This window comes from Manis javanica, chromosome 10 (genome assembly GCF_040802235.1).
Source record: "Manis javanica isolate MJ-LG chromosome 10, MJ_LKY, whole genome shotgun sequence".
NCBI lineage: Eukaryota > Metazoa > Chordata > Mammalia > Pholidota > Manidae > Manis > Manis javanica.
In genome coordinates this window covers 35,650,765-35,677,026 of record NC_133165.1, presented here as the reverse complement: position 1 = coordinate 35,677,026, position 26,262 = coordinate 35,650,765, and the positions used below count along the sequence as shown (strand labels likewise).

The window sequence follows — 26,262 nt, the reverse complement described above, 5'->3', positions numbered from 1 at the left end:
ATGTAAGAATTTATTCACTCTGTAAGAATTCGTTCACCATGTAAGAACTTGTTCGTTATGCTTCAGAAGATTGGAGACTGACGAGAATTAGGCTTGAGATGGATTAATGATTGTACATTGAGCATTGACCCCCCTATACTGAATTTTATTGTTGTTAACAACCATTTGATCAATAAATATGAGAGATGCCCTCTCAAAAAAAAAAAAAAAAAAAAAAAAAAAAAAAAATACAAAGCATGCTTTAATAGAATAAAAATGTAAATGATCTTAAAACCAAAAAAAAAAAAAAAAAAAAAAAAAAAAAAAAAATATTACAGAAGAGGAAACTGAGGCTCAGAGACACTAGTGCTAGGTGAGAAGTGGCCCAGCCCACTCCCCCAACTAAGTTAGAGGGCCTCTCCCCAGCCCAGCAGCAGGGGAATGGTCATTTGTCCCTCCAAGCACACATACACTCGAAAGGAAAGGGGAAGTCGGGGCAGGACAGAGGCCATGCACACTCATGCTAGGACCCCCACTGTGACCCTGGGTGAAAGTGAGCAGCTCTGGAGCCTTTTTAGCCTGGGGTGGAGCTGACCACACAGGCCCTGCCCCTGCCCCTCTGGGGAGGCCAGAAAGGGGCTCTTGCCCCATGCCCTGTGCCATCCAGCCAGAAGCCCTCTTACAGAGATAGGGAGCCAGGCAGACGGGGGCCCCCTGCTTTCCTGGCTGGTCCCCCATCCGTGGAGCCTGAGATGAAGGCCCTTTGGGCTGGGAACACCGAATCCCCTCCTCCTCCCCACTCCCCCACAACAGATGTGAATTCCCTCTGCAAGGAGCTCCCCAGCACACCCTCCCCCAGGACGGCCCCAGCTGGAGCCAGGTCTCAACCTGGGCATCACGGCATTGTGCCTTGACCATGAAAACTCCACGGGGAAGAAATGAAACCCAGAGCAATGGAAGAAAACCAGTATTTCCTTCGGGCCCACGACATGCTGGGAGTCTTCCTTATTAGGTTTTTACAAATCCCGGGAAGTGGGAACATCAGCCCCATTTTAAAGGCGAGGACACTGTATGCTGTCCCCTGCCCCGGGTCATGCTGCTGTGAGGGGTGGAGCTGAGCTCACACCCAGGCCTGTACAACCTCAGAGCCCACCTTCCCCCCACCCCACAGATGGCCCTAGCTAGGTGTCTGTTCAAGTTGACCTGGGGCCTCAGGGGAAGGGAGGGACCGGCAGAGAGAAAACCTCGTTCCTCATTTCTTAGAATCCATCTCTCTCAGGAGACTGTTCCCGCACCTAACCAGGCCAGCTGCCAAAGGGCAGCTGGTGGTACAGCCCTGCAGAGAACCCATGGGCAAAGCGGGGAGGGAAGGGCTGGGCTGGTCGGCTTGCTCATGTGCCTGTGGCTCTGGGTTATCTGCAAGGCTAGGCTGGCCTCCGCTCGAGCTCTGAGATGCGCAGGGAGGGATGCCAGCAGCACAAGAGATTCTCTGCGAAGTCTTAGTCCACCCGCCTCAGGACGCTTCTGTGGCCAGCACGTGAAAGGACAGAGACTTCACCTACACAGAGATGCTCTACGCACATCCTGCAAGCAGGCCTGGCCACCTGCTTCGGGAGCCCCTCACTGCAGCAGCCACACCGAGTGACTGAGTGAGACAAAGGGACCCCGTGATGGACAATCTCACTCCAGAGCTGCCCCGGTGGCCTGGCACTCCAACTGGCCTCTCTTCTCCCTCTGTCTGACCCTTCACAGATGCTAAAATCCCTAATAATCACCCTCACCCCAAACCCCACTCAGCAACTACTTCCAGAACACTCCATGCCACAGCAACCTCTTTACCATCTGACATCTTTGGGGGTCAGCAGGTCTTCCACCACCCAGTGATGACATCCCATTTATCTCCTCGGGGCCTTGGCCCTAGGGCACCTCTTAGAGCCACAAGTAACTAGCCAGCTCCTTTCTGAGACAGCCTCCTCTAATCCTTGCTAATCATACCCCACACTGTCAACTGCCACTGACCAGGACATTTCCAACCCCCCACCTGCTCTGTGGGGTCCACTGAGGGTGGGAGATACAGAAGACATTATGGGGCTGGTAGGTAGAAGCCGGGAGCTCTGTTCCAGCCTTGCCCATGACCTGCCCTGGGCAAGAGCTTGCCTTCTCTGAGCCTCACTGACCTTACCAATACAGCAAGCAGTTGGGGCCCAGTGGGGGGCACAGCAAGCCTGAAAGTCTGGACCAGCTCTCACTGGTCAATGACCCTCACGTGGGATTGTTGCCCCGGCCCCTCCTGTCACAAGGTCTCAACCTGCCTTCTCTACAAGGTCAGGCTCAGTTCCTGCTGTTCCACAATTCCAACCTGGAATGCCTTGTTTCTTCTGTGACCTAAATCCCAAACTGATGGCTGCCTGGGTGACTCCTCTACACCAAGCCACACTGCTTCTGAAGCCAACTTCCTGAAAACCCACCTCCTAGAATGGGCTTTTGGGATACCTTAGGGCTCCTACAGGCTCAGAGGGGAACACACAATAGCTCTCCACATCTCAGGCCAGCTAGGCAGCCAAGTGCCCCCTACATGCTCCCTGGGCCTGGAAGCTGCCCAGGACCAAAGAGGGTGATGGGCTTCCCCAAGCAGAAGGAAAAGAGAGATGGCCTGGGAGCGCTAGACCACCAAGCCTATGTCTTTCCCAGCTTTGCCAGACGTGTTCTAAAAATGCTGCGTGACCTTGGACAAGTCACTTCACTTCTCTGCTCTCACTACTGCCACATATCCCACCCAGGACACCAAGGACCCTTGAATACTCATCCAGAGCAAGAGACCCCAGACTCACCCAGGCCAAGCCTGGGGAGAGCTGGGGATGGAGGAAGATTTTAGAAAAGGAAATCAGGGAGGAAAAGATCAGATCATTGCTGGGGGAAGTTCAGGCATTGGTCAGGAAGGATATCTGTGTGTGAACTGGGGCAGAGTAAGGGAAGGACAGAGGCAGGCTGCCCAGCCTATGGGCCCAGCTCAGCCACTGCCGCTGCAGGTGCTGTGGGACACCCAGGCCTCTGAGTCTCAGGCCTGGTCTGTAAAACAGAATAATGAACATCTGCCTCACAGGCTTGTAGAGTAAAAGGTGAATTCATGTAGCCCAGAGCAGAACTCTAACTTGCATCTGAAAATTCTGCCAATCTAGCTCAAACAGGCATGTGACAAAACTTCCATTTAAATAACACTCTTCCAGGGAGGTGATCTCCAGGTCTCCCTCTCACCCTTGCAGAGGTTCCTCCAGGGACCAGGGCCCCCAGAACTGAAGAGGAAATGGATTCCATGGGAAAGTTCTTGGCACAGGCCTCTGCTCCCATCAAGCACTCGCCCAGTGGACCCAAGGACAGCCAAGCCATCCCAAGTCACAGGGCGCCTTCACAGAGGCTCCCTGAGCTCTGAGCGCCTCACTGTACCTGGGACCCCCCTTCACGGACTTTAATGCTGATGTTAGCTAACACTTCCCGGAGCTTACTTGCTGCCATGCACCTTCTAAACACTCTACATGAGACAGGTGAACTATTATCCCCATTGTACAGGTGAAGAAACTGAGGCACAGAGAGGATTAATAAGTTTGCCCATGATTATTGAGCTAGTACACAGGCCTCATGGGGTAGTGTGGAGGCCCAGATGAAACCAGGATGCACAGATATCTTTGAGGAGCAACATCATGTTCATAAATAATGTGAAAATTGTTCACACCTTTGACCAGATGCAAAGCAAGTTTGTGGCTGGTGAAGCTAATAGAGGCATTCTCCTGCTCCTGGAGGTCAGTCCCGGCCACCTCGGCCACCCTGGACCTGGGTTTGGCAAGGCAGGACAGGACCCTGTCCTGTCTACCTTGCTCTCAGGCCAGGTATGACCCACAGCAGGTGCCAGGAAAACTCTGCCATGTTCAGAATGCAGAAGGATAAATCCAGATTCTGAAAGATTTGGGGGCCAGTGCCCCCTTCCAACCTGGCCCCAACTGCTGGGACCAGCAGAGAAGAGAGACCCTGAGCAGGAAGACTCAGCTGGAGGTCCCTTTGGCTACAGTGACCAAATTCTCTCCTTCACAGCAACAGTAATCACTCTGAATTACAGTTGGGTAGGTGTCTGAACCACTGGCCCTGGGCAAGGGGTCCTGAATGCTCCAGTCACTGGCCTTTTCCAGTAGAGGCCTGGCACATCCATGCTGGTAGGCGGGATCAATGGATATCAATAATAGCTACCATTTATGGGCCATTTAGTATCAGACACTGTCTAAAAGCACTACATGTATCATGCATTTCAACCTAAAAGGGAGGTATTATTAAAATTCCATTTTATGGTTGGCAAGACTGAGGTCCGGAAAGGTTAAGACACTTGCCCAGGGTCACACAGTGACAGTCTCCAGAGCTCCCTTTTCCCATCTCACTGGCACTCTGTGTGGTTCTTAAGAGGAGTGGGTGCCCCAGCCTGGAACTTGTGGGGCCCCTTGAGTGCCATCCCTGCCCAGCCCCCGGGGTCCAGCTTGCCCGTGTTGGGTGGAGTGGCAGGGGGAAGGCACTCACCAGCACGCGGTCTCCCAAGTGCAGGTCCTTGTCACCCCGCTTCACGGAGCCACTGTCTGAGAGGTTGGAGCCCGACTCATTGCCTGTCTTAACCGAGCTGTTGAGGACACTCTCCCGCAGCGGGATGACACGGCTGGTCAGTGGCGGTGTGGCCGTGCCTGAATGCAGTGACAGGTTCTGGGCAGTGAGTGACTCCACCGAGTGGGCATCGCTGCCCGAGCCCTCAGCTGTGGGTTGCCGGGCCAGCTTGGATGGCCGTGTGAAGATGCCCTGCAGGGCCTGGCACTCAAAGTAGCGCACACCGCCCACGGCACCATCGTTCTTGCCCACGGGGTCGTCCAGCACCACGCCGGCCCACTGTCCTGGTGCGAACTGCGTCTCGCCGAGGTACTGCACCACGCCTGGCTTCACGCCATTCACCCACACCCGCTCGCCCACCACGAAGTCCCCCAGGAAGTCATCGCCCACCTCTGCCACCTTCGGGTTGGGCTTCTCGGGGGCGGCAGCTGCCACCACAGAGGAGGGGCCCAAAGCCTGCTTGTGCAGCGGGGAGCCTGTGGAGTGAGGGGAGAGGCAATGGTTAGGGCTTGAGAGGGAGCTGGACCCCCAGCAGCCCCAGGAACACAGAGTTGGAGCTGGAAGGTACCAGGGCTAGCTAACTGATGGGGAAACTGAGGCAGACATAGCTGGCAGTGTGGCCCTGGGCATCCCTAGGTCTCTCCCTACTCTTCCCACCCCTCTGAAAAAGTCTAAGGATTAAAAGCTCAGGAGAACACTTTCTGAGAAGCAACATTTTTCACTGCTCAGGGTCACCTGGAATGACCCAGTTCTTGAGGGTTACAAGCTGACACTCCACCCCACGGGCTCAGGCCATCAGCTGTTAACCTGAGCCCATCCATGGCTCCAGGTGGGACTCACATTTTGTGAGTGGTCTCCATGCTCCCCACCCTCTCCCCTAGACAGCTCTGGGCTCCACAAAAGGCTCCCAACCTATTCCTTGACAACTGGCCACAGCCATATACATCTTGGGGCAAGGAGGAGCCAGGAAAACCCTCTTACTCTAGAGCCTAAAGCCAGGGAAAGACAGAGAGAGGAAGCAGAAGGCATGAACTCCAGCCTCTCTGGTCTAAATTGGGCTGAGGGATGCCCTGATCCAGCCCCTCCTTATAGGAAGAATAGTCCTAAAGCTCAAGAAGCTAGGGCCATGCCCAAGGTCGCACAGCAGAAATGGGACTCACACCCAGAAAGGGCACCTGCCTCCCAGCCCGGTTCTGAAGTGCTACAGACTTGGAAAAGGAAGGGAAGGGAAGCAGTATACACAAGGTTACTCACAGAATAAGGCAGGGCTTCAACCCACTGTGCTTCATGTGTGTCTGGCTCCTGGGCCCCACGCAGGGCCTACTGTGCACATGGGCATTCAGGAAGCCTATCTATTTGCACTTCAAGGTCCTGAGGCTGCCCGCCACCCTGACAGGCTAAGTGTCAGGCAGAGAAGGTCTTATCCTTCTCCTCTCCTACTTGTGATTCACGGAGGTAGACAGGACGCAAGCAGACACTGCCACGCCCCCACCAGAGCTGCCTATGTTTCTGGTCTTTCCATGGGCAGCGAAGGGAGGGGCTACAAGGCAGCAGCTCCCATGAGAGCTGCTTCCTTTCACCCGTGGCGAAGAACCCCCAGGCCTCAGGCCTGGCTGTATGCGGTCTCAGGGCTGGAAGCCAATTGCTAAGAAAGAGCTTCCGGCAGATGGGGAAGCCACACAACTCCAAGGCAGGGGCCCAACATCCAAGGCCAAGCATGTGGAATCTCTGTCTAGGATACTGGCAGCAGTGGTGGGAAAGCAGGTGGCCACTCAGGGTTTAGGCAGCCAGGATGGGGGCTCCTGATGGGGGAGGGTATACCTCTGAACCGTGAGCTGGCCTGGGACATCAACGAGCTTCACTGTTGAACTTAATTAACAACCAGAATAATCACACCAATTAATTGATATTCTTTGCAAAGAGACTGACAGTGGCTCATCCAACCCTCACAGTTAATCCTATGATTTGTTATTCTTATTTTACAGATGAGGAAACTGAGGTTTGGCGACACCAGGTGCTTTTTCTAGGCTCCTAGGTAACAGGCAGCAGAGATAAGCTCTGGCCAAAGACCTTCGGCTCTTGGTACAAGGCCCTGGCATTCATCCAACACATGTGTATTAAGCACACGCCACGCCAAGCCCCAAACTACTATACTTCAAATCCTGATTCCCCTGAATGGACCTACTTCCCAGAACCTGGACAAACCCTACAGTTCCCTGTAAAGAGGCAACAACCTTGTTTTTCATTCCTTCCTGCGTAGGGAAGTCCCCTTTGGTTTCTTGTTTAGAGAAAAACCTTGCTTGGGACCCGGCTGGGTGGTCCAAGGCTGAGATCCCACGAGATGGAGGCCACAGCAGAGGGAGCAGGCCCTGGAGCCACACAGACCAGCAGTCCCAGCTTCATTTGGGTGTCCTCGCCTGTACCTCTTCCCCAGGGCTGTTGTGTGATGATGGGATCAGTGCTTGGTGCATGAAAGTGAGCAGTGAGTGCTGGCTATTGTTATCTGATGAGAATGATTTATAGGAAAACTAAGGGATTACAAAAAAAACTCTAAACTACAAAAGGCCCAGGAGGCAGAAGAAGGGTTCCCAGGCAGGTTCCGGTGACCTTGGGCAAGTGGCTCTACCACTGGTTAAAACCAGGGGGGTGGCTGAGACCTCTGCAGTCAGCATAAAATACCAAGTGTAACACCGACTCACACAGACACCATCCTGCTGGCTCCCTGTGCTTGGCTGAGCTCCTCAGGGTCTTCGGTCCTGGCCTAGGACAATCCTGCACTACAAGGAGTTTCTGGTGGGATCCAGAACACAACCCCTCCCCCACAGGGCTCTCCCACTCACCAGGCCAGGTGGGCACCTGCCTTGGGAAAACCTGCTCTGAAAGCAGCTACAGGGGGAGGAAGCCACAAATTTAGGAACCCTAGGCCCTGGCTGCCTGGTAATACTGCCCAAGGACCCATCAGCAACAAGGTGTCAATATGATCATTATTAAAATAACAGCTACATTTATGAAGAATCAACTACATGCCCCCAGGGGAACAGACACTTCCTATACATTACATTTATCTTGCATATTAAGCAACAGAGGTTATGAAACTTGCCCAAAGTTACCTAGGCAGGGGTTGGGCGCAGCTGGTCAGGCTCAGAGCCCTCCCCGTCACCGGCTCCCTGGTAAGGCACATGGGCACACACCACCCCCCCGTATCCTTTCCTAGAATACTTCCCTGTGCCAAGGTGCCCTATGATGTCTAACTGAGCCGAACCGCTGTGGCCCAGGTAAGAGCCTGTCACCACCTGTTCCCTTTGCTCAGAGCACAGAGGAGGGTCCTGGGTCCAGGGGGACCCAGTGTGCCTATTCTTGGCAAGAAGCTGCCCATTCAGCTGTCCCCCCAGCTGTCCCGATTCAGGCAGACCCTCAGGTGATCTTTCTTCCCCACTTCAGCCCTTACAGGGGTCACAGATCCAGGGATCAGTTGTTTCAACAGTTGCTAAAATCCAGATCACAAGCCTGTGGCACCCGCGCTTGGATGTTACATTTCATTTTCCCTCTTTGGAGCACTAGGCCGCTCCAACCTCCCAGGGACAAGCCCTCATCAAATCCCTACTCACACTGGGCAGCTTTCAGCCCCTGAGGTTGGGAAGGCATGGAGAACCCCGACAGAGTGCACCCTTCCCTCCAAGGGGCCATTAGCCACCCTGGCTAGGCCTGACCAAGCCCCTTCCCGTATGTGGGCCTCGGTTTCCCCATGGGACAAAGGGCTAGGTGGGAAATAACCAGGGTCCTGGTCGGCATTAATATTCCGCATGTCCCACCTCCTCTTCTAGAAGAGTAGCTGTGTATGCAGAGCTGTCAGACCTGGTGGACCGCTGGCCCCCTCATCCATATCCTCATAGCCTCTGAGGCAGGCTCTGGAAGCTCCCTGAGGGTAGGGCCTGGCCTAGCCTCCCTCTCTCCCTCCCTCTGAGCTTCCACACAGCAGCAGTGGCTCAGCAAACCCCCAAGAAAGCAACAGACTTAAACATGACGTGCACAGCTGGTCCTTTCCCCAGACACAAGACAAGTGGGGATTTACTGCCAGTTTGAAGTTCAAAGTAGAACTTTGATGAAAAGAGCTAAAGAACATGGTATGGGGTGGCAGCAGCTGGTGGCCTGGTCCCATGGTGGGTCGGGGGGGCTAATGTGGGTGTCCAGGTGAGAACACATCTGCCCCTCCTCCCACAAGGACTTCGGTCCCACCTGCCTGGGGAAGTGGGGACGGGCCTTTTCCATACCTGCCAAATCTCAGCCACTCGTGACCCCATTTGCTGAGCACCCAGGGTCAGGCACTGGGGATGGCAGGCAGGGCCAAGTGACGGCCCAGCAAGGGGCTGGGGCAGGAGGAACAACAGGTCTGCAGCTACGACTTCCCGGCCACCTGCCTAGTGGGACCAGACCAAGATCGTGGGGGCCTGGGCTGCAGAGAGAAGGCTCGCTATGAATAGAGATGGGAGCACATCCCAGAACCTCAGCCCCAGACAGTCACACAGCATTCCCTCACCTCCTCAGAGAAACCTGCCCTGACTGCTTCATCTGAAGCCAGCCCACCGCATAGCCTCTACCCCCTTTATCCTTCCAAGACTTATCCTATATCTCCACCTGGGTATGTCTGCCTCCTGGACCTAAACAGAAGCTCAGGAGGCTGTGTCCTCTCTAGCACCCAGTCGGGTGCCAGGCAGCAGGCCCTCAATGCAAACTGAACTGTGGCTTGCTCAGAGGCAGCCCTACTCCCAAGATAGAAGCCTACAAGCTGCAGGGAATCGTTCCCATTTCTTCAATCAGGGCAACTGAGGCTCACTCCAGGCAACCTCCAGTTTACCTGGTCTTCCTTCCACATTCATACCTCCCTGAGGCCAGCCTATTTTCCCCATGTTTTAGAAGAAAAACTCCATTTCCCTCTGGTTTCCCATGGAACCTGTTTAGACCATCTCTCCCCCTCTTCAACACCAGCTTTTCCATAGAACCTGCATGTGGCATGAACACCCCCTGCACACAAAACACAGCTTCCCCCACTGCAGCCCCCTCCTGCTGTCCCCCACTCTATTCCCTCTTCAAACAAGCTTTTTTCCCTCTATTTAAATGTTTATTACACAGATCACTCACGTCTACTGCAGAAAATTTTGAAAACAGTTACTAATTTTTTAAAAAAATTTAAACTACTACAGTTCCATCCCATCACACAAACATAATCACACTTAGCATCTTGGCACTGGCCCTCCAGGCTTCATCCTGTGCACACACACGCATTATATACACTGTGTGCAGGCAAACCTCAGAGACGGTGCAATTTCATCCAGACCACCGCAATGAAGTAAACATCGCAATAAAGCGAGTCATATGAATTCGCTGGTTTCCAGCACATATAAAAATTATGTTCACACTATACTGCAGTCTATTAAGTGTGCAATAGTGTTATGTCTAAAAAAATGTATACACCTTCATTAAAAACCTCACTGTTGGTAAATGCTAACCATCATCTGAGCTTTCAGCAAGTCATCATCACTGATCACAGATCGCTGTAACAAATGAACATAATAATGAAAAAGTTTGAAATATTGGGAGAATTACTAAAAAGTGACAGAGACACGAAGTGAGCAAATGCTGCTGGAGAATGGCTCTGACAGACTTGCTCTCACAGAATTGCCACAAACCTTCAATCTGTAAAAAAAACAAAGTATGTGAAGCGAAGTGCAACAAAATGAGGTACGCCTGTACTTAAAACACAAAACACAAGCAGGGCCATGTTTAGATATTACTTGGTTGTCTGCTCTTCTTGTGGTGGGTGTTTTTCCCCACCACAAGAAGTGGTTCCATCCACCCATCTGCTTCTCAGTCCTTCTCTGACCTCAGCTTCAGATGCCTCCCCGTCGTGAGGACCCCAGAGCCACCTCGCTGCACTGCAGTGGCCCCTCTCTGGCCTTGTGGTGCCCAGCTCTGCCATCCACCCTCCCTTCCAGGCTCGTGCTCCTGGACGGGACAGGTGCCTCTGCCTCCTCCACCCCTGCCCACCCTGATGGTCTTCTCCAAAGTCTGCTCCTTTCTCCACCTGTGTATGCTGGTAAAATCTTAACAACTAGCTCCCCAGGAGGAAAAAAAAAACCTGATTTGTAGCATCTGCCAATCTCCAAAATGTAAAAATACTTCCCCCATGGTCACTTTCAGGCTACAGGCATGATGTCACTAAACATAGAGTTGGGAAGTGATTATATAGTATTTCCATGTAGAATAAATAACCTCAAAAACACAGATACTATAAAATCTTATTAGTAGTAAATAGCAGTATTTTACCAGTAGTGAAATCACACAGCATTAGTGGTATAAACAGTACAGTACAAGAAGTGCTGCTAGAAGTCATGAGCTTTGAATACTTATTACCTATGTTTTCAATATAATTTATTTCATTTTAAGTTCACACAATCTGATTTTGTAAATAATGGCTGTGTTTAACATTTAGCTTGCAAAACTCCTGACAATTTCATAATTGGTTCTTATGAGCCAATTGGTTCTGGTGCCAGCACACCTCTGGTCCCAGCCCAGCCCACACCTGGACAGGTGGCCATCTAACCTTCATGTGAATTCTCTACAGACCCCACGAACAACAGACAGGAAGAAGAGACAGAAGTACGAAGTCCCTGACTTGTCTCCAACGCCCAGAGTGGGCAGGGAGAGGGCAGGAAGCAGGAGAAATCCTTCTCCTCTGGTGAGTACCTAGGGAACCCTGATCTACACTGTGCTCCCCTACAATCGAACCACCCCCTGAAGCTGTCACTACTGCTCACATGCTGACACATTTCTGCTCTCTTTAAGACACTCATAAGTTCTCCTTGTAAAAGACCCAAATGACACAGGAAGATACAGAATAAAATTGGGGCACAGCTGTTCTTCAGTCCAGATCCCTTCCCTGGCTGTCAGACCTGCCCAGATAGCAGCTGCCTCCTCCTGGATGTCCCCCAGGCTCTCACATTTGACATTCTGAACCAAAGTGGCCCATTACAAGAGCTTCTCCTCTATCCTCCCCATCAGGCCACAAACCCTATTGCTCATCTCCCTGCCCCACTGCCCAGTTATTCATCAAGCTCTAGCAATTCTACAGAAGAAATAACTCCTAAATTTACAACTCCCTCCAGAGATCACTTTTTATGTTAACCTTTGACTTTTATAATGAACGCATGTTACTATGGTAATAAGATGTAATAAAAATGAAATTCAATATTTTTAAGAAGACAAAATATTTTTAAGAAGAACATGGAATGTAATTTTTGGCCCATTTCCCAAGGAAATAATTTAGAAAGGAAAAAAACTGACTTCTTGTCATTCACAAAACAAATAAGCGAACAACCAAACAAAAATCTGAATCTAAGTGCCCCCGAATTGGGGAGCAGTTTTATAAACTATGGTCAAGTCTTTCAGATTAGTGAGCAACCTTTAAACATAATTCTTCCAGGTTACATGGGAAAGTGTTTCTGATGTGACACTTGATGAGAAAGACTGTCCCAACACACAGCACACAGGCATGAAGGCCAGGTGATGGGCAGTGCGAACTAGAACACGATAAAAAGGAATCACTCCTAAAAGAAAACATACAAGAGTGGCCTTGCAGGAACCCACAATGACAATATGCCATGAACGGAAGGCATGATGAGGTCAGCCTTCTGCTCCTGAAGGCCAGAGGGAAAAAAGTGCACCTATGCTAGGGCTTGGTCAGTTCCCTAAATGTTCCACAGAAAGTAGTTCCACAGGGTATTAAAAGGTATTATAAAAATTGAAAACAAGCTTGAGTAACAGCAGTTTAAACAAAGTTATGGTTATTTTTGCTGCAGGACTTGTCAGAGCCTTTAATGTGCTAATGAGCACTGTGATGGCTTAGGAGAGGCAGTAAGTAAGGTGATCACATGATTTATCATCCACAGCCATACACCTTGGAGAGAAAGGAGGCGTTATTAATATAGCACCATGCCAAGACCACAGGCATAAACTAGGACTGTCCCAGGGAGAATATGGTCATCCTGGCCTTAAAGTACAGCACTTTCCTCTGTGTCACCTATGGAAACCCTGCCTGCCCATTAGACCAGCTCCAACACTGCTTATCAGCACAGCCATCCCATGGGGCTCCAGTTCTTCCTTGGTTTGCACAGCCTGCCTCCCAGGCTGCTAGGGTCCACGTCTTTGCCGCACCAGGAACACAAGTCCTGGAGGCGGGGCCCATACCAACTCCCCTCTTCCTCCCTGGAATCCCAGGACCAGGCTGAAATGCAGACTGGCCACGACCCTGACCTCCCCTCCCTGGTGGCCCCAAAGCAACATATATAAATGACCCACAAACTCTGAAACAGATTTCTACTCTGAGCCCCTTCCTCTCCCCTGCTCAAGGCAGAGGTCATAAAGGAAGGGGTGGGGTCTCCATAGCATTCCTCAGGATAGCCAGCTTTCCCACCGTGAGCCCCCTAACCCAGTCCACCCTCCTGTCTGTCCCTCTGATAGCATTGCCAATATGGCCTCCAGGGAGGGCTGAGTCCACCTCTTCTAGCCCACCTTGACCAAGGCAGAGCCCAGCCCCAGTGGCCACCACAGGCCAGCACCCCACCCCCCATGCTACCTCCAAGCAGCCCTGAAGAAGGAAACCTCTACCAGCCCACTCCTGGGGCGTGGGGGAGAGGGGCAGTCCCGAAGACTGCTCAGCATCCTTCCGGAGCCAAATGGAACTCAGAAATCCCCTTACATTCCCCCCACTCCCAAACCAGGAGGACAGAGTCCCCACCCAGCAGACTCAGCCAGAGAGAGAAAGATGCGGGAGGCTCACCCTGGAAAAAGCAGAGCCAGCTTCCCATGGAAGAGCCTGCTGCAGCCACGCCAAGGCAGGCGGGTGCTGGCTGCCGGGCCCCTGCCCCCCTCTGCGGGTCAATACTGCGGATGTCAGGAGCAGTAGAAGGCTGCCCTGCCCCCACCCGCCCTGAAGCCCAGCCACAGAAAACCTAGACTTGGCTTTCCCCATCCTGACGTCATTAAAAAGTTTAGGATGTGATTAAGAGAGTCGGAGAAGTTGACCTTGACGGGAGTGAGTGCTGTCTGGGGCCCGTGGGGGCTCTGCAAAAGCAAGGCCTGGAGGTTGGTCCTGATTCTGCCCAAGTTTGCACAACATCTGGGACAAGTCGTTTAAAATGGGACGAGGCCAATTGCCTCCTAGGAACAAAGAAACCAAGGTGAAAGGCATACGCCTGCAGGGGACCAGGGGTGGGATCAGCATCTAAGCCTTGGCCTGCGCCAAGCTCTGTGGGTTCCACCTTGGGCACATCAGGCTGCTTGGAGCACCCATGAGGTGCAGAGCATAGGGCCCCAGCTCCATAAGGCAGAACTGAAAAGCTTTGGGACCAGCCCAATGTAGGCCCTTTTAGGGGAACAAGATACAGAGGGTGGACCTGTCCCAAATGCCTGCTCCTGAGGGGGAACTCCCATGTACACTCATCCTTGACCTCCTGTGCCTGGGTCCCCAGAATGAGGAAAGGCCACAGGCACAGTGGGGGACAGCTGTGACCAACCTAACCCACTGAGAGCAGATCATTCCTCCTACCCTGTCCACCTGCCCACCTGCCCACAATATGAACCACGCATGCAGAGCTGAGACAATCTGGGGCTCCACCTGACCAGGCCTTCCCTGACCACCTGATCTGAAGCAGCCTCCAGGGGTGCTCCATTCTGTCTGGCTGGGCTGTCCCCACCTCGCTGACCCACCTTTGCCTGCTGGTGGATCTCAGTCCTATGCACCTGCTCTGACCACCCCTAGGCCCCCTCCTGGTATGAGACCTCCTCCAATTGTCTCCTTGGCCCTGCTGCTGCTTGTGTGTCACAGCTCTGGGGATGAACACAGGCCCTCCCAGTCCCATATGGGAGAAGGGTGGGGCCATCAGTCCAGGCATGGCCCTTGGCCAGACCCTCTGCCCAGAGGCTGAGCTCATGCTTTGGGAGGCAGCCACCCCCCGACTCCCACAGCGGACTCCAGCTTACTGCTGCCCCCACCACCAAGCCGCCCTCAGGCTCCAGCTCCACCACTCTTGCCCCAGTGTCCCAGTGCCCCTCATGCAGGGACCCAGCCTCAGAGAGCAGCGAGCACCTCCAGCACCTTGGAGAGCAGGTAGCCAGTTCCCTGGGGCAGGTGAGGGAGCCTGAGGCTGCAACAGCAGTGGGGTGGCCACTCCTACCCTGGTGCTTCGACCCACCCCTCCTCCCTAGAGCTCCCTGTGATGAAACCTAGAGTAGGAGCTCTGGGGACATAAGTCTCCCTTCCCCAGTCACAGGGTTTCACTGCCTGGGCCAGCTGACCCTGGCTCTGCTCCCTCCCTGAGCCTGGGTGTCTGCTCTGACAGCAGGCGCCAGAGCACTGAGCCCAGCTGCAGCCATCACGCCACAGGGGCGTGGGGCGTGGCTCTGCAATCAATTGGGCATTCAGAGTGGCAGTTCCTCTCTCTGGAACAGCTCACAGTCAGGCCATCCAGCCTCCACCCTCAGGGTGACTAGGAAGCAACCAGCATGACACACTGTGATCCATTCCCATTCCCTTGAGGGACTACCATGTAGCCATTCCCAGCAGACCCTGCAGCGGCACAGGGAGGCACCTCCCATGGAATGCAATAAAACGTGAAAAAGCAAGATGCAAACTTGGGTAAAGCCCAAGATTTAACTGCTTACCACAGTATGTGTGATAGGAAAAAAGACTGGAAGAAAATGTACGGTGGTGGCAATGATTAGGTTAAGTAGAAGGGCAAAGGTGTCTCAAATTTTTTGGTAATGAGTGTACAGATGGGTGAAAGGAAAAGAAATGACTCTTCAATGAGTTTTGTGCCTGCAGGCTCTTCACATTCACTAACTCACTCAATCCCATAGGAGATACCTTATTATCTCATTTGTGGCTAAGAGAGGTTAAGTAACTCTTCTAGGGTCACACAGCAGGGGGCAGGCTAGGAGGGGCATTAGAGCTGGATCAGAGCCAGAATTCAGGCCCCTCTTGATAAGGGAGGAGGTGGAAAGAACCCAGAAAGTGCTATAGGCTCTCTCCAGTAGAGAAGAGGGTCAGGGCCAGGCCTGACTGGTGCCCTTCAGAGAATTGCTTATACAAGGCCCTCCACTCCCACCCCCAGCACTAGATCAAGTTCAGCCTATCTGTGCCCACATGCTCCTCCTCCAGTGCCTGCAGGTCCTCCTCCTTCTCCTCTTGGTATTTACATTCCCTCCATCCTCAAGGCTGAGCTCATTCACACTCCCTCCAGGAAGTCTTCCCTGACTGCCCACTCATTGTGGTAGACCACTTGACCTCCCAGGGGTTGCAAACAGCCTGGTCTGGGTGACCATATACCTCCTTCACTGGTATATACTTCCTCCACCCCCACTCTCAACCCCCACAACCCACTCTCCACAAGGGGGCCTGGGGGATGTGAGCATCCAAGTCATGCCTCTAATACCCTCCTATTGCTACCACCACACTGAAGTCAAATCCAAACCCATGCCCTTCATCACCGGCCTCTGCCGCCCTCCTCGACCTCATTTCACACTCTTCCCCACCCAGACTTGGCCTCCTTCTTTCTCTTAACAAACCAAACTCATTCATGCCTCAGGGCCTTTGCACCATGGTTCTCTCCACCTGGAACATCTTCCCCCCTGTTTTCTTTCCCTGCGCTTCTTCTCATTGCTCAGGAAAGCCTCCCATGAGTAAAGGCTGGGCCTTCCAACAAGCGGTACTGGGCAGGCCTGCCCATGTAGATCTGCCCGCAGGCCAGACTGCCACACAACTTCCTCACCCTTTCCCACAGCTGTTTGGCTCTGCCAGGGCCCCGGTTCTGCCAACTGCCTGTATCTTTGGCTCAAACTTTCCTTGACCCCACCCAGGGCCCAGATTGGCCAGTCTGGCCTCTGGCTGCTTTCTGTCCTCCAAACTTCCATGCCAGTCAGATGAGGTGGACAGTGTCTTCCCCACTGGCTAGAGGGTAACCAGCACAGGATTTCATAAATCAAAGAGGTTCATCTCAGCATCATTTATCAAAGTGAAAAATAAGAAACAATCACAATTTTCAACTGCAGAGAAGGGGTTAAGAAAAATTTTCTACCTCCTATCAAATTCCTTTTGATTTGAAACTCTCCAGTGGCGTCCCACTGTTATTAAGATGGAAGTGAAATGCCCTGTAAGACCCCAAACTAACTCTGACCCTGCTCAGCCCCATCTCACCAGCATATGCCATGCTCCTCACGTTCCAGCCACACCCATTTCTTTCCCTCCTTGTACTCACCAGGCTCTCTTATGCCACTGGGCCTTTGCATGTGCCATTCTCTCTGCCTGGAATACCCTCCCCTCTTCATCTAGCAAACTGTCACCCTCCAGACCTCAGCTCATACGTCCCCTCCCTAGGGAAGGCTTTTGCTTATCCTTATGGGAACTCGTGACACTCAGCCTTCCCCATCAGACTAGCAGCCTCTGAGAGCCAGGACTTTTCGAGTTGTACGTGCAGCATGATTGCAAATAGGTAAGAAAAAAAGACGAAGAACATAAACCATAGTAACTGTCTGTAGTGACTGCAATTACAGGCAATTTTACCCCTGCACCTAATTTTCCAAACACTCCACAGTGGGCTGTCTTACTTTTACCATCGGAGGAAGTAACTACCAGCTGTCCTCCGCCCGTCGGCCCTCAGAGCCGATGCCTCCAGCCAGAGCACCTGGCCCTTACCCTTGCCCTGGCAGGTGCTCTGCCCACAAGCAGGAAGACTGGAGGTCAGGTAAGAAAAGGTTAAGGGCATGGCTCTAGGTGGCAGGAAGAAGGGGCTGGTTCCATGAGGGCAATCACAGACCCTGGCAGGGACAGGACAGGGAGGCCAGTGGGGGCTGGAGTTTGAATCCTGGCTGTGTTTTACTGGTTTAGTGGCCTTAGCAAGGTGTCATGCCTCCTGGGACCTCCATTTCCTCATTGCTAAGTGGAGCCCACAGTGCTGCCCACCCCTCAAGCTGGGGGAGCATGGAAAGGAACAGTGCACATAAAGTATGCGTCAGTGCAGGCTGCTAGTTAATGTTTAAAGGAACCAACAGTCAAACATAAAGAACTTTCGTGTACTGCTGGCCAGCCTCCAGGCTGGTCCTAGATTCCAGAAGAACCACTGCCCCACCCAGTCCTCGCCCCACCACCTTAGCCCTGCATACCTTCCTTGGAGCCAGTGGCTGCTGCCGCAGCAGAGGTGGATGCTGACCCAGTCGACGTCCGGCCCACAGGGCTCGAGTGTTTCCCCCCACGGCCAGGGGGCTTCAGGCCACTGGGCTTCTGCATGGTGGTGCTACTCGGTGTGCAGAGAAGGACCCAGGCAGATCACGTCCTCTCCACCATTGTCACTCACCTGCAGGCAGATAACAGAGTGATCACATTATAGCATCACAAGATTCCACACCCTATCTGGGCACCAGCTTTTGACAGAGGGGCCTCTTAGGAGGGGTAAGTGTCCAGGCTCTAAGGTGATCGGTTCAGATGCCAGCGAGATAGGGCTGGCTGTAGAGGGCCTGGAGAAGAGGCAGAAAGGACAGGCCCACCGTCACCTGGCTTCCTCCCCCACTGTCCTGCATACACGCCCTCTCTTGTGCCTATCCAGGAACCAACATCACCTCCACTTTCTAGATAGGGAAACCGAGGCACAGGCAATAGCAGCAAGTGTGGGCCCAGCGTGGCAGCCATGTTGCAGGACACAGGTCCTGGCCTGCTGCACTCTGAAGCCAGGCGTGCTCCCTCTGCCCGCTTCCTGGGCCCAGGAGACAAGACTCGGGGCAAACAGGCTTGGGGGTCAGCAGCAATGGCTGTGTTAGTCCCGACGGCTGATACCAGGACCATGCAAGTCAGCACGGCCACAGTGGCTGAGCATGGCTCTCACCACAGAACACAGGCCAGTGGAGATTCTGACACATGCAGGCTGCCCTGTGGGTCACTCACTCTCCAATGGACCCAGACCCTCTAGGAACAGCCAATAACTCAGATCCCCCTGATGTGAGCCAGACAAAAAAACACCTAATTCATCAACCAGCTCATTGCTTGGCCTTGCCAAAAGGCCATGCTCCAGTTTCAGGCTCGCCATCCCAGCACATGTCCACTCCACCCCAGATGTAGGGACATATGCTCAGAGAGGCTTACAGCTCCCTCCGTCCCACGCCAGAACAGACTCCCTGTGCCCTCTGCCTGCCCTTCCCCACTTGCAGCTCCATGCCTTAATGACAAAGCAGAGACAGGTGTGACACATAGAATACAGGGGCACCAGCTTTTGACAGAGGGGCCTCTTAGGAGGGGTAAGTGTCCAGGCTCTAAGGTGATCGGTTCAGATGCCAGCGAGATAGGGCTGGCTGAAGAGGGCCTGGAGGAGAGGCAGAAAGGACAGGCCCACCGTCACCTGGCTTCCTCCCCCACTGTCCTGCCTACATGCCCTCTCTTGTGCCTAATGTTTATGGAGGGCTCACCACTGGGCAGACCCCATTCTGCCCCAGAGCTGCTGGCTCCTGCCTTGGGGTGTACACTATCCACTGAACAGATGGAGACTATGGGCAGAAGTGTCACCCCTTCAGGACTTTGAGAACAGGGATATCAATGCCCTCTGGGAGCTCATGTAGTAGGGGATGTCACACCCTCTGTCTGCCATATCCTTACCCCATTCCTGGTCATGGAAGGTTATTTCCTTTTAGAGAATCCTCTTCCCCAATCTTGACCTGTAAAACTTACATGGGCTGACCCTTACACACACCTACAGTGGGCACAAGATCCAAGCCTGGTCGGAGCCCCCATGCTTAGCTGAGGGAAGATCACACGATCCAAGGAGCATCAGGGCGTGGACTCTGGCTAGAACCTTTAGGAAGAGGTGCTTTCCTTGCTCTGGGGCTGCCTGGGTGTGGAGGGAAGCCAAGAGCTGCAGGGCCATCCCAGTTACCACATGGGAGAGACTGCCAGGGAGTGATGCCAACATGGAGAGAGCAGAGCTGAGTCCTCAGATTTGCAGGGCCTGGATCCACCTGAACCTGAAGGCTGATCCCTGGAGCTCTTTGCCTGCACAAGGCAACAAATCCTCACACACATGTATACTGTTTTCCTTTTCTCCCTAAACCTATTTGAGGGACACTGTAGCCTGCAACCAAAAAAAGCTCTAATACAGAAGCCAACACACAATGCTCATGGCAGGAATAGGCAAAGTGTCCTTATAATGGCTCTCAGGCCAGCAAGAGGAGCCATCAACACTATTACTTGTCCTGGCCTAGCCATGGGAAGGAACATCTCCTTCGGCAGGGCTGCCCACCGTAAGAGCAGAGAAAAATAAGCTTTCCCAAAGCACAGAGTGGTGGACCTACACATCCAGGTGAGCTGATAGGAGTATGGGACATACCTGCTAGTCTTGGCCTGGCTCCCAGAGCCCACCAAATCCAACATTCCCATCCTGTAGACCCAGCACCCCAGGAATTCTGGGGCCTGAGAATCACGCAGTTAGCTGGGGTGTGAGATGGCTGCAACTTTGCTTCCCAAAACCTGGCCCTCCAGGAAGCCTGTTAACTAGCTTATTCATCTAGGCAATGTGGACATGACTCCCTGTGAGCGTGGATAGGCTGTGTTGTGTCCCCAAGCCTAAGAAGGACTCACTGAACCAGCAAGGGCAAGTGAAGGTGGTCTCTGGAGACAGTGAATATCCTACCCTATGGTGGGACTCTGGCCGCACCAGCCTCTGGCCACTCCTGGATCACTCTGAACACACTCTGAGCCCAGTGACTTTTCATATGCTGTTCCCTCTGCCTGGAATGCTTTTCCATCAAATATTCAGGTTTGTTGCTAATCTCTCCCAAAAAATCTCCAATGTCCCCTTCTAAGATTACAACCCCACCCAGTTCTCTCCACCTACTCACCTGCTTTGGTCTCCCCGACTTTACCAGGGACATGGGTCTGTTTCGTTGACTGCGCTATCCTCAGTCTGACAAGGGTGCCTGGTGCATGCAGGTGCTCAATAAATCACTGTTAAATGAATGACTCTGGCCCATGGCGGTGAGAGGACCAGGATGTCCCCCTTACCTCCTTAGGGCCCAACATTAAGGACTGAGTGGCTCATGGTGATCAGCCCAGCTGGCAGTCCGACACCATGACTTCCCAGTAGCTGGTCTGAGCCCCCTACCAGCTAACGTGCCCTTTGAGGCAGGGACCAGGCATTATAACCATGTCCCTGACATTGGAGGCTCCCCAACCAGCCTTAGCGCTGATTAGCCTGCATTTCTTCCCCACTTGCCTCTTTCCCACCTCCCAGACCCCACCGGTACCTTTTCTCCCACCTGCTACACTATTTCAACCACCTATGGAACACCTAACCTGATGCCGCTTCCTCCAGGAAGTCTCCTGGAACCTTTGGCCCACAAAGACCTTAGGATCACAAGTTGAGCTGAGGAGAAAGGATACTGTTCTTATTTATTTTCATCCTGCCTCCTGGGAGCCCACAGGCAACCCCAGGTGGGGCCACAGTCTCTCCTCTCTGAGAACCCAGCCCTGGCACGGTTCCCGGCCCAGAGCCTGAGAGCTGAAATCTCCAAATGAGTACACCTGCTACTGCCCAGAGGACAAAGGTCCTCAGGGCCACAAACCCCCAGGGACACTCTTCCCAGCTTTGGAAGTTCCCACAGTTCCCCTTGTGCCCTCCCAGACCCCAAGGAGCTCTGCAGTCTCTGGTATAAATAAACTATTTTGTGCCAGGCCTTGAAGGTTTGTGGTCCAGGAGTTGTCCCAGGCAGAGGAGGTCATGGCCATCTAAAAGGTGGAGCATCTGCAGCTCAGAAAAGTTCAGGCACTCACCCAAAGGCACACACTGCTTGGTGGCTATGCTAGAACCAGACATGGGTGTGGCCCTCCGCTGCCTGCCTGGAGGCTGGACTGTCCGGCCCAGGCATAGAATAACATTTGTGGGACCCCTAGCCTCTGGAGAGCACCCACATGCGTTGCTGACAAAGGGGACTAAAGGAGCTGGGGTGAGAGGACTGAGGGGGATTCAGTCAGTCCTGGCCACAACAGCTGTGGGCCAGGGAGGGCCAGAGGAGCGTGGAGAAGGGGAGCCAGGGGAAAGAATGGGGAACAGGAAGAGGGGAAGGCCTCAGGCCAACGGTCCCTTTATGACTCAGCCCTGATTCTGGGATAGAGGAAGAGAAGGGTTTCTTGGAAAAATCTGGAATGTGGTGATAAATTCGCTGCACTGCAGCAGGAGGGGAGGCCTAGGAGGCAGGGGAGTAGATGTAAGCCCTGTGCAGGTCCTAGCCCCAGACCCACCACAAGCAACTGGGACCTTCGCCGGTGTGAGCCTGTTTCATCACCTGCAAAATGGGCAACAGCACCGCTGCTTCATGGGAGAGCGGATGAGCAGATCTGAGAAAGCGCCCCACACAGGTCCCCTGTGCCAGTCACACAGCAGCTGCTGGGAAGGGGCGGCTGTCACTATGGTTGTTCTCCATCAGCATGTCCAAAGGCCCAGGGTGCACACACCACCTTCCCCAGGGCCTCAGGCAGAGGAGCTGGTGTGGGAGGGGCGGGCGGGTGTCATTCAGACCAACAGGCCCCCTTTGTGCCGCCCTCAACTGCCATTTACTGGAGACAAACCCAGGCTGTGTTTCAGGGTTTCCATTACAGTCACCCCGGGGGGTAGGGGGCAGGGGTAGTTTCAGTGGGGATGAGGCCCAAGGACTTTTCACCAATCAGGAGGCCTGGGGTGTGGCCCACAGAAGGGGGGCAGGTGCCAAATGGGGCAGTGGAAACTCCATCTTTAGCCTGCCAGCATGGCCCAGAGGGTGAGGGAGGCAGGCACCAGGAGGCGGGCTGTGGGACACCTGCCAGCACTCACATCCTGGACCTTCTGCCTGGGGACAGGCACTCTGGCAGGACACTGGCTGGTGGAGGCCCAGCCTTTAAGGCAGAGGCTCCCCCACCCCCAACTGTGATGGCTTTCCTGGGGCTACTCCTCCTCTTCTCATGAGCCTGTGACCTGAGGGTGAGGCCATGTGGCACACAGAGATGAACTGGCCCCTGATCACGTGCCACAAGCCCTAAGCACAATGGGGTGGGAGAACCTCCTCACACTGGGAGGGACCCAGGAGAAGGTAGGGGCTGGAGGGGTGAGCTCAGTTTGGGACATGCAAGGAGAGGGGCAGGGGGCAGAGTGATGGGGCCTTGGGAGAGTCTCTGGGGACAGGTGAGGTGGGGGAGGGGAGGTGGCCAGGCACAGGCCTGGACACCCACATATGTAATGTGAGGGGAGGCTTGAGGGCACCCCAACAAGAGATGGGCACAAACAGACAGCTTTCGAGGAGAGGATGCCCTGCCGACAGCTGCAGTCAATGCAAACCCAAGCCAAAAGGTGATCCCATTTCCCACCCAGTCAGATGGGCAGCAAGTCAAAACGCTGGGCTATACCAAGGATGGTGAAGCACTGAAGCCAGGACAGGTGGGCACGGGGCCAGGGCCCAACTGGGGGCACTACAGCCACACCAGAGGCCCAGCAGGCACCCTGGCCGTGTGACCCAGGAGGCACCCATAGGGTGCTTATCGAGGAACTTCATGCAACAGCCAGGAAATGGGGTTTTGGGGTGAGAATAGGGCTGGGGTGGGGTAACCAGGGCTTCATTCTATTTATAAGATTTGTTTTTTAAAGCCTGCAGATGTACATGGGAGCTCATTGTATCCCATTCCTTTTCTGAGTGCCTAAATTATTTCATAATCGTTTTTAAATAAAAAAATTAAAGACAGACCCAGGGGAGGGGAAGAGGAGACAGTACTTCCCCTGCCCATACACACCCAACCAGAGGAATGGGGCAGGGCCCAGAGGACCCCCACAGGTGTGGACCACCAGGCCAAGGCAAGCCTCAGTGTGGGGTGGCTTGGGCTCCCCAGCCCTGCCCCACTAGGAATGCCAACACTAATGCCTACACTAGAAACAAGTGGTACCCCACCCCCCAAATCCAGCAGAGGCCCCAGTGGTGGTGTGACATCCATGCCTACAAACCCCATGCTTGGAAGGGAGGTTCATTTTGTCTGCATTTGATCAAGGCTCAGGGAATTTCATCCACTGGTGAACCCAGAACCCCCACAGGCAAGCAGAGAGCAGGGCAGGGCTGGGACGGGCCCCTCCCTGTGAATCTTGTCTGCCTGAGGCAGAAGCCAAAGCTGGAGCCTCACACCAGCTGCCCCTCAGGCTAGGGGGAGCCAGGGAGCTGGAAGCTGTCTGTGCCCCCATCCCCACACCCACCTTCTGCTCTGGTCACTGAGGCCCCACAGGAAGCTAGAGCCAGCCCAACCTTGGCACAGCTGCCAGCTAGTGGCAGGGATGGGGCATGGGGGTGGGGGCAAAGGAGCCCAAGAATAATAGGGTGATGATGAACCCTGCTTGTGGTCCCAAGTCCCTCTGGGAGAACCAAGGGGCCTAGCAGCCATCCAGAACCAGCCTGGGGAAGGGACCTGCCCAGACCTCACAGCAGAGCTGGGGCTGGAGCCCAGGATCCACCAGCCCATGCGGCTTCAAGGAAGGGGAGGAAGGATGCCAGGAGCCCAGAGGTGGGATGCAGGGCCACGTCCCTGGCTTGTCTGGCACCTGTGGCTGGGTGACCATCATGGGCTGAACCCAGAAGTCCAGGTTCTGGTCCACATGCCCACCAGCCTTGCAGCCTCCGAGCTCAGGGCTGAAGTTCCTGATTTATAAAATCAGCATCCCCCCCTTTTCTGTGCACAGCCTGGGCCGATTGCAGAGCCCTGGGAATGGCCAGCCTGTCAGTCTTACCAGATGTGGACACTTTGGGGCCTGGCCATCTTCCCTCAGGCTTGGAGGTGGCTCAGACCCTGTCTCCCAGCAAAGAGCAAAGAGGATCCAGGGCTATGTCTAGGGAGGGGAAGGGACATCAACACACTTCCCTGCCTTACATACACACATGCACCTACATGCCTAAGCACGCTGTGGCCACCCACAGCACTGGCGGTTAGACGTCTGAGGCCTGCCTGCCACGGGCTCGGGATGCAGGGCTGCCATCAGCCTGGCTCTACAGGACAGGTTCTCCATCAGGCCCAGGGAGTGGCCCAGCAGGGCTCAAGCTGCCCTCTGACCCACCTTTATCCCATTTCACAGAATGGAAAACAGAGGCCCAGGGCAGGTAAGGTCACAAAGCAAGTGAACAGGACAGTGAGATTCAACCACTCAAATGAAGAAAACCTGTGCTGGGCAAGGGGATCCCTGAGATGAGACAGAGCCAGAGGCCAGGCAGGGGAGGGGTCTGCTGAGGTCACCCCAGCGACTGGAGCAGAACAGGAAGTAACAGGCTCCAGTGTCCCACCTCTCAGGCCAGAATATGGACCAATTCCTCTTTCCCTATTGCCACCCTCTCTTCTGATTTTTGTGGTAGGGCCATCTAACACATCCAGGCTGAATACCTGCAGGAAAGCTACCCCATCTCCTGGGCTCTCCTCCCCAACCAAGCCTGCCAGGCCTCCTCCCAAGGTCAAAATTTGCACAAGCAACTAAAAATTACCCCTGAGCAAAAGGCAATTTTTACAGTAAGTGATGATAGGACAAGAGGGTAGCCACATGGGAAAAAAATCATGATCCCTTCTATGGTTGGCAGAATAACAGCCCGCCACCCCTGACAATGTCCATGTCCCCAACCCTGAAATTTGTAAACTTCTTAGTTAACATGGCAAAAGGAAATTAAGGTTGCACATAGAATTAAGGATGCTGACCAATTTGAGATGAGGACTATGAGATGGGGAGATTATTCTGGACTATACAGCTAGGCTCAATGTGGTCACAAGGGTCCTTATAAATGGAAAAGGGAGGCAGAAGTGAGAGAACCAGAGAGATGGCAGCATATGAAGGATTCACCTGACATTGCTGGCTTTGAAGACCGAGGAAAGGACCACCAGCCGAAGAACATGAGCAGTCTCTAGAAGCTGGAAAAAGTAAGGGAACAGATTCTTTCCTGTGGCCTCTAGAAAGACAGTGACCCTGCCAACACCCTGATTTTAGCCTGGTGAGATCCATTTCAGACTTCTGACCTCCAGAATTGAAAGATAATACATTAATGTTGTTTTAAGTCACTAAGCTTTTGGTCAGTTGTTATAGCAGCAAAAGGAAACTAATATGCTTGCTTCACATCATACATAAAAATGAATTCCAGATGGACAGCAGATCTAAATGCAAAGGGTAAAACAATAGTTTTTAGAAGAAGACGCAGATCTTCATAACATTGGAGAAGGCATAGATTTCTTAAACAAGACACTGGAAGTGCTAAAAATAAGAGAAAGGATGCATCAACCAGACAAAAGTAAGATTAAGAGCTTCTGTGCATGCATCCAGTGATACCATGAAGGAGAGAGAGAGAGAGAGAAAGGCAAGTCATAAAAGGGGAAAAGACATTTGCAATTCCTATAACCTACAAAGGTTTCCTATTCAGGATAGAAAAAGAACTCCAACAAGTCAAGTTAGAAAAATTGCCAGAAGACTTGACCAAGAACTTCACAAGAGGCGGGTATTCAAAAGACCGATGAAAATAGGAAGAGCTATTCACCTCTGTTAATCATCATAACATCAAGCACTCACCAGAATG

At 53.3% G+C, this 26,262-nt stretch overlaps 1 protein-coding gene across 4 annotated transcripts in view; it reads right to left on the bottom strand.

The window, feature by feature from the left end:
* CLIP2 (CAP-Gly domain containing linker protein 2) overlaps positions 1 to 26,262 on the bottom strand; it is a 112,881-nt gene that overhangs the window by 78,651 nt on the left and 7,968 nt on the right. For all 4 annotated transcript variants that reach the window (XM_073215189.1, XM_073215190.1, XM_073215191.1 and 1 more), the window contains exons 2-3: positions 17,833 to 18,023; positions 4,540 to 5,093 (exon numbers count right to left, since the gene is read on the bottom strand). In XM_073215189.1, coding sequence (XP_073071290.1) covers positions 4,540 to 5,093; positions 17,833 to 17,956 — 678 coding nt within the window. In that variant the 5' untranslated portion in view covers positions 17,957 to 18,023. The remainder of the gene's footprint in view (positions 1 to 4,539; positions 5,094 to 17,832; positions 18,024 to 26,262) is intronic.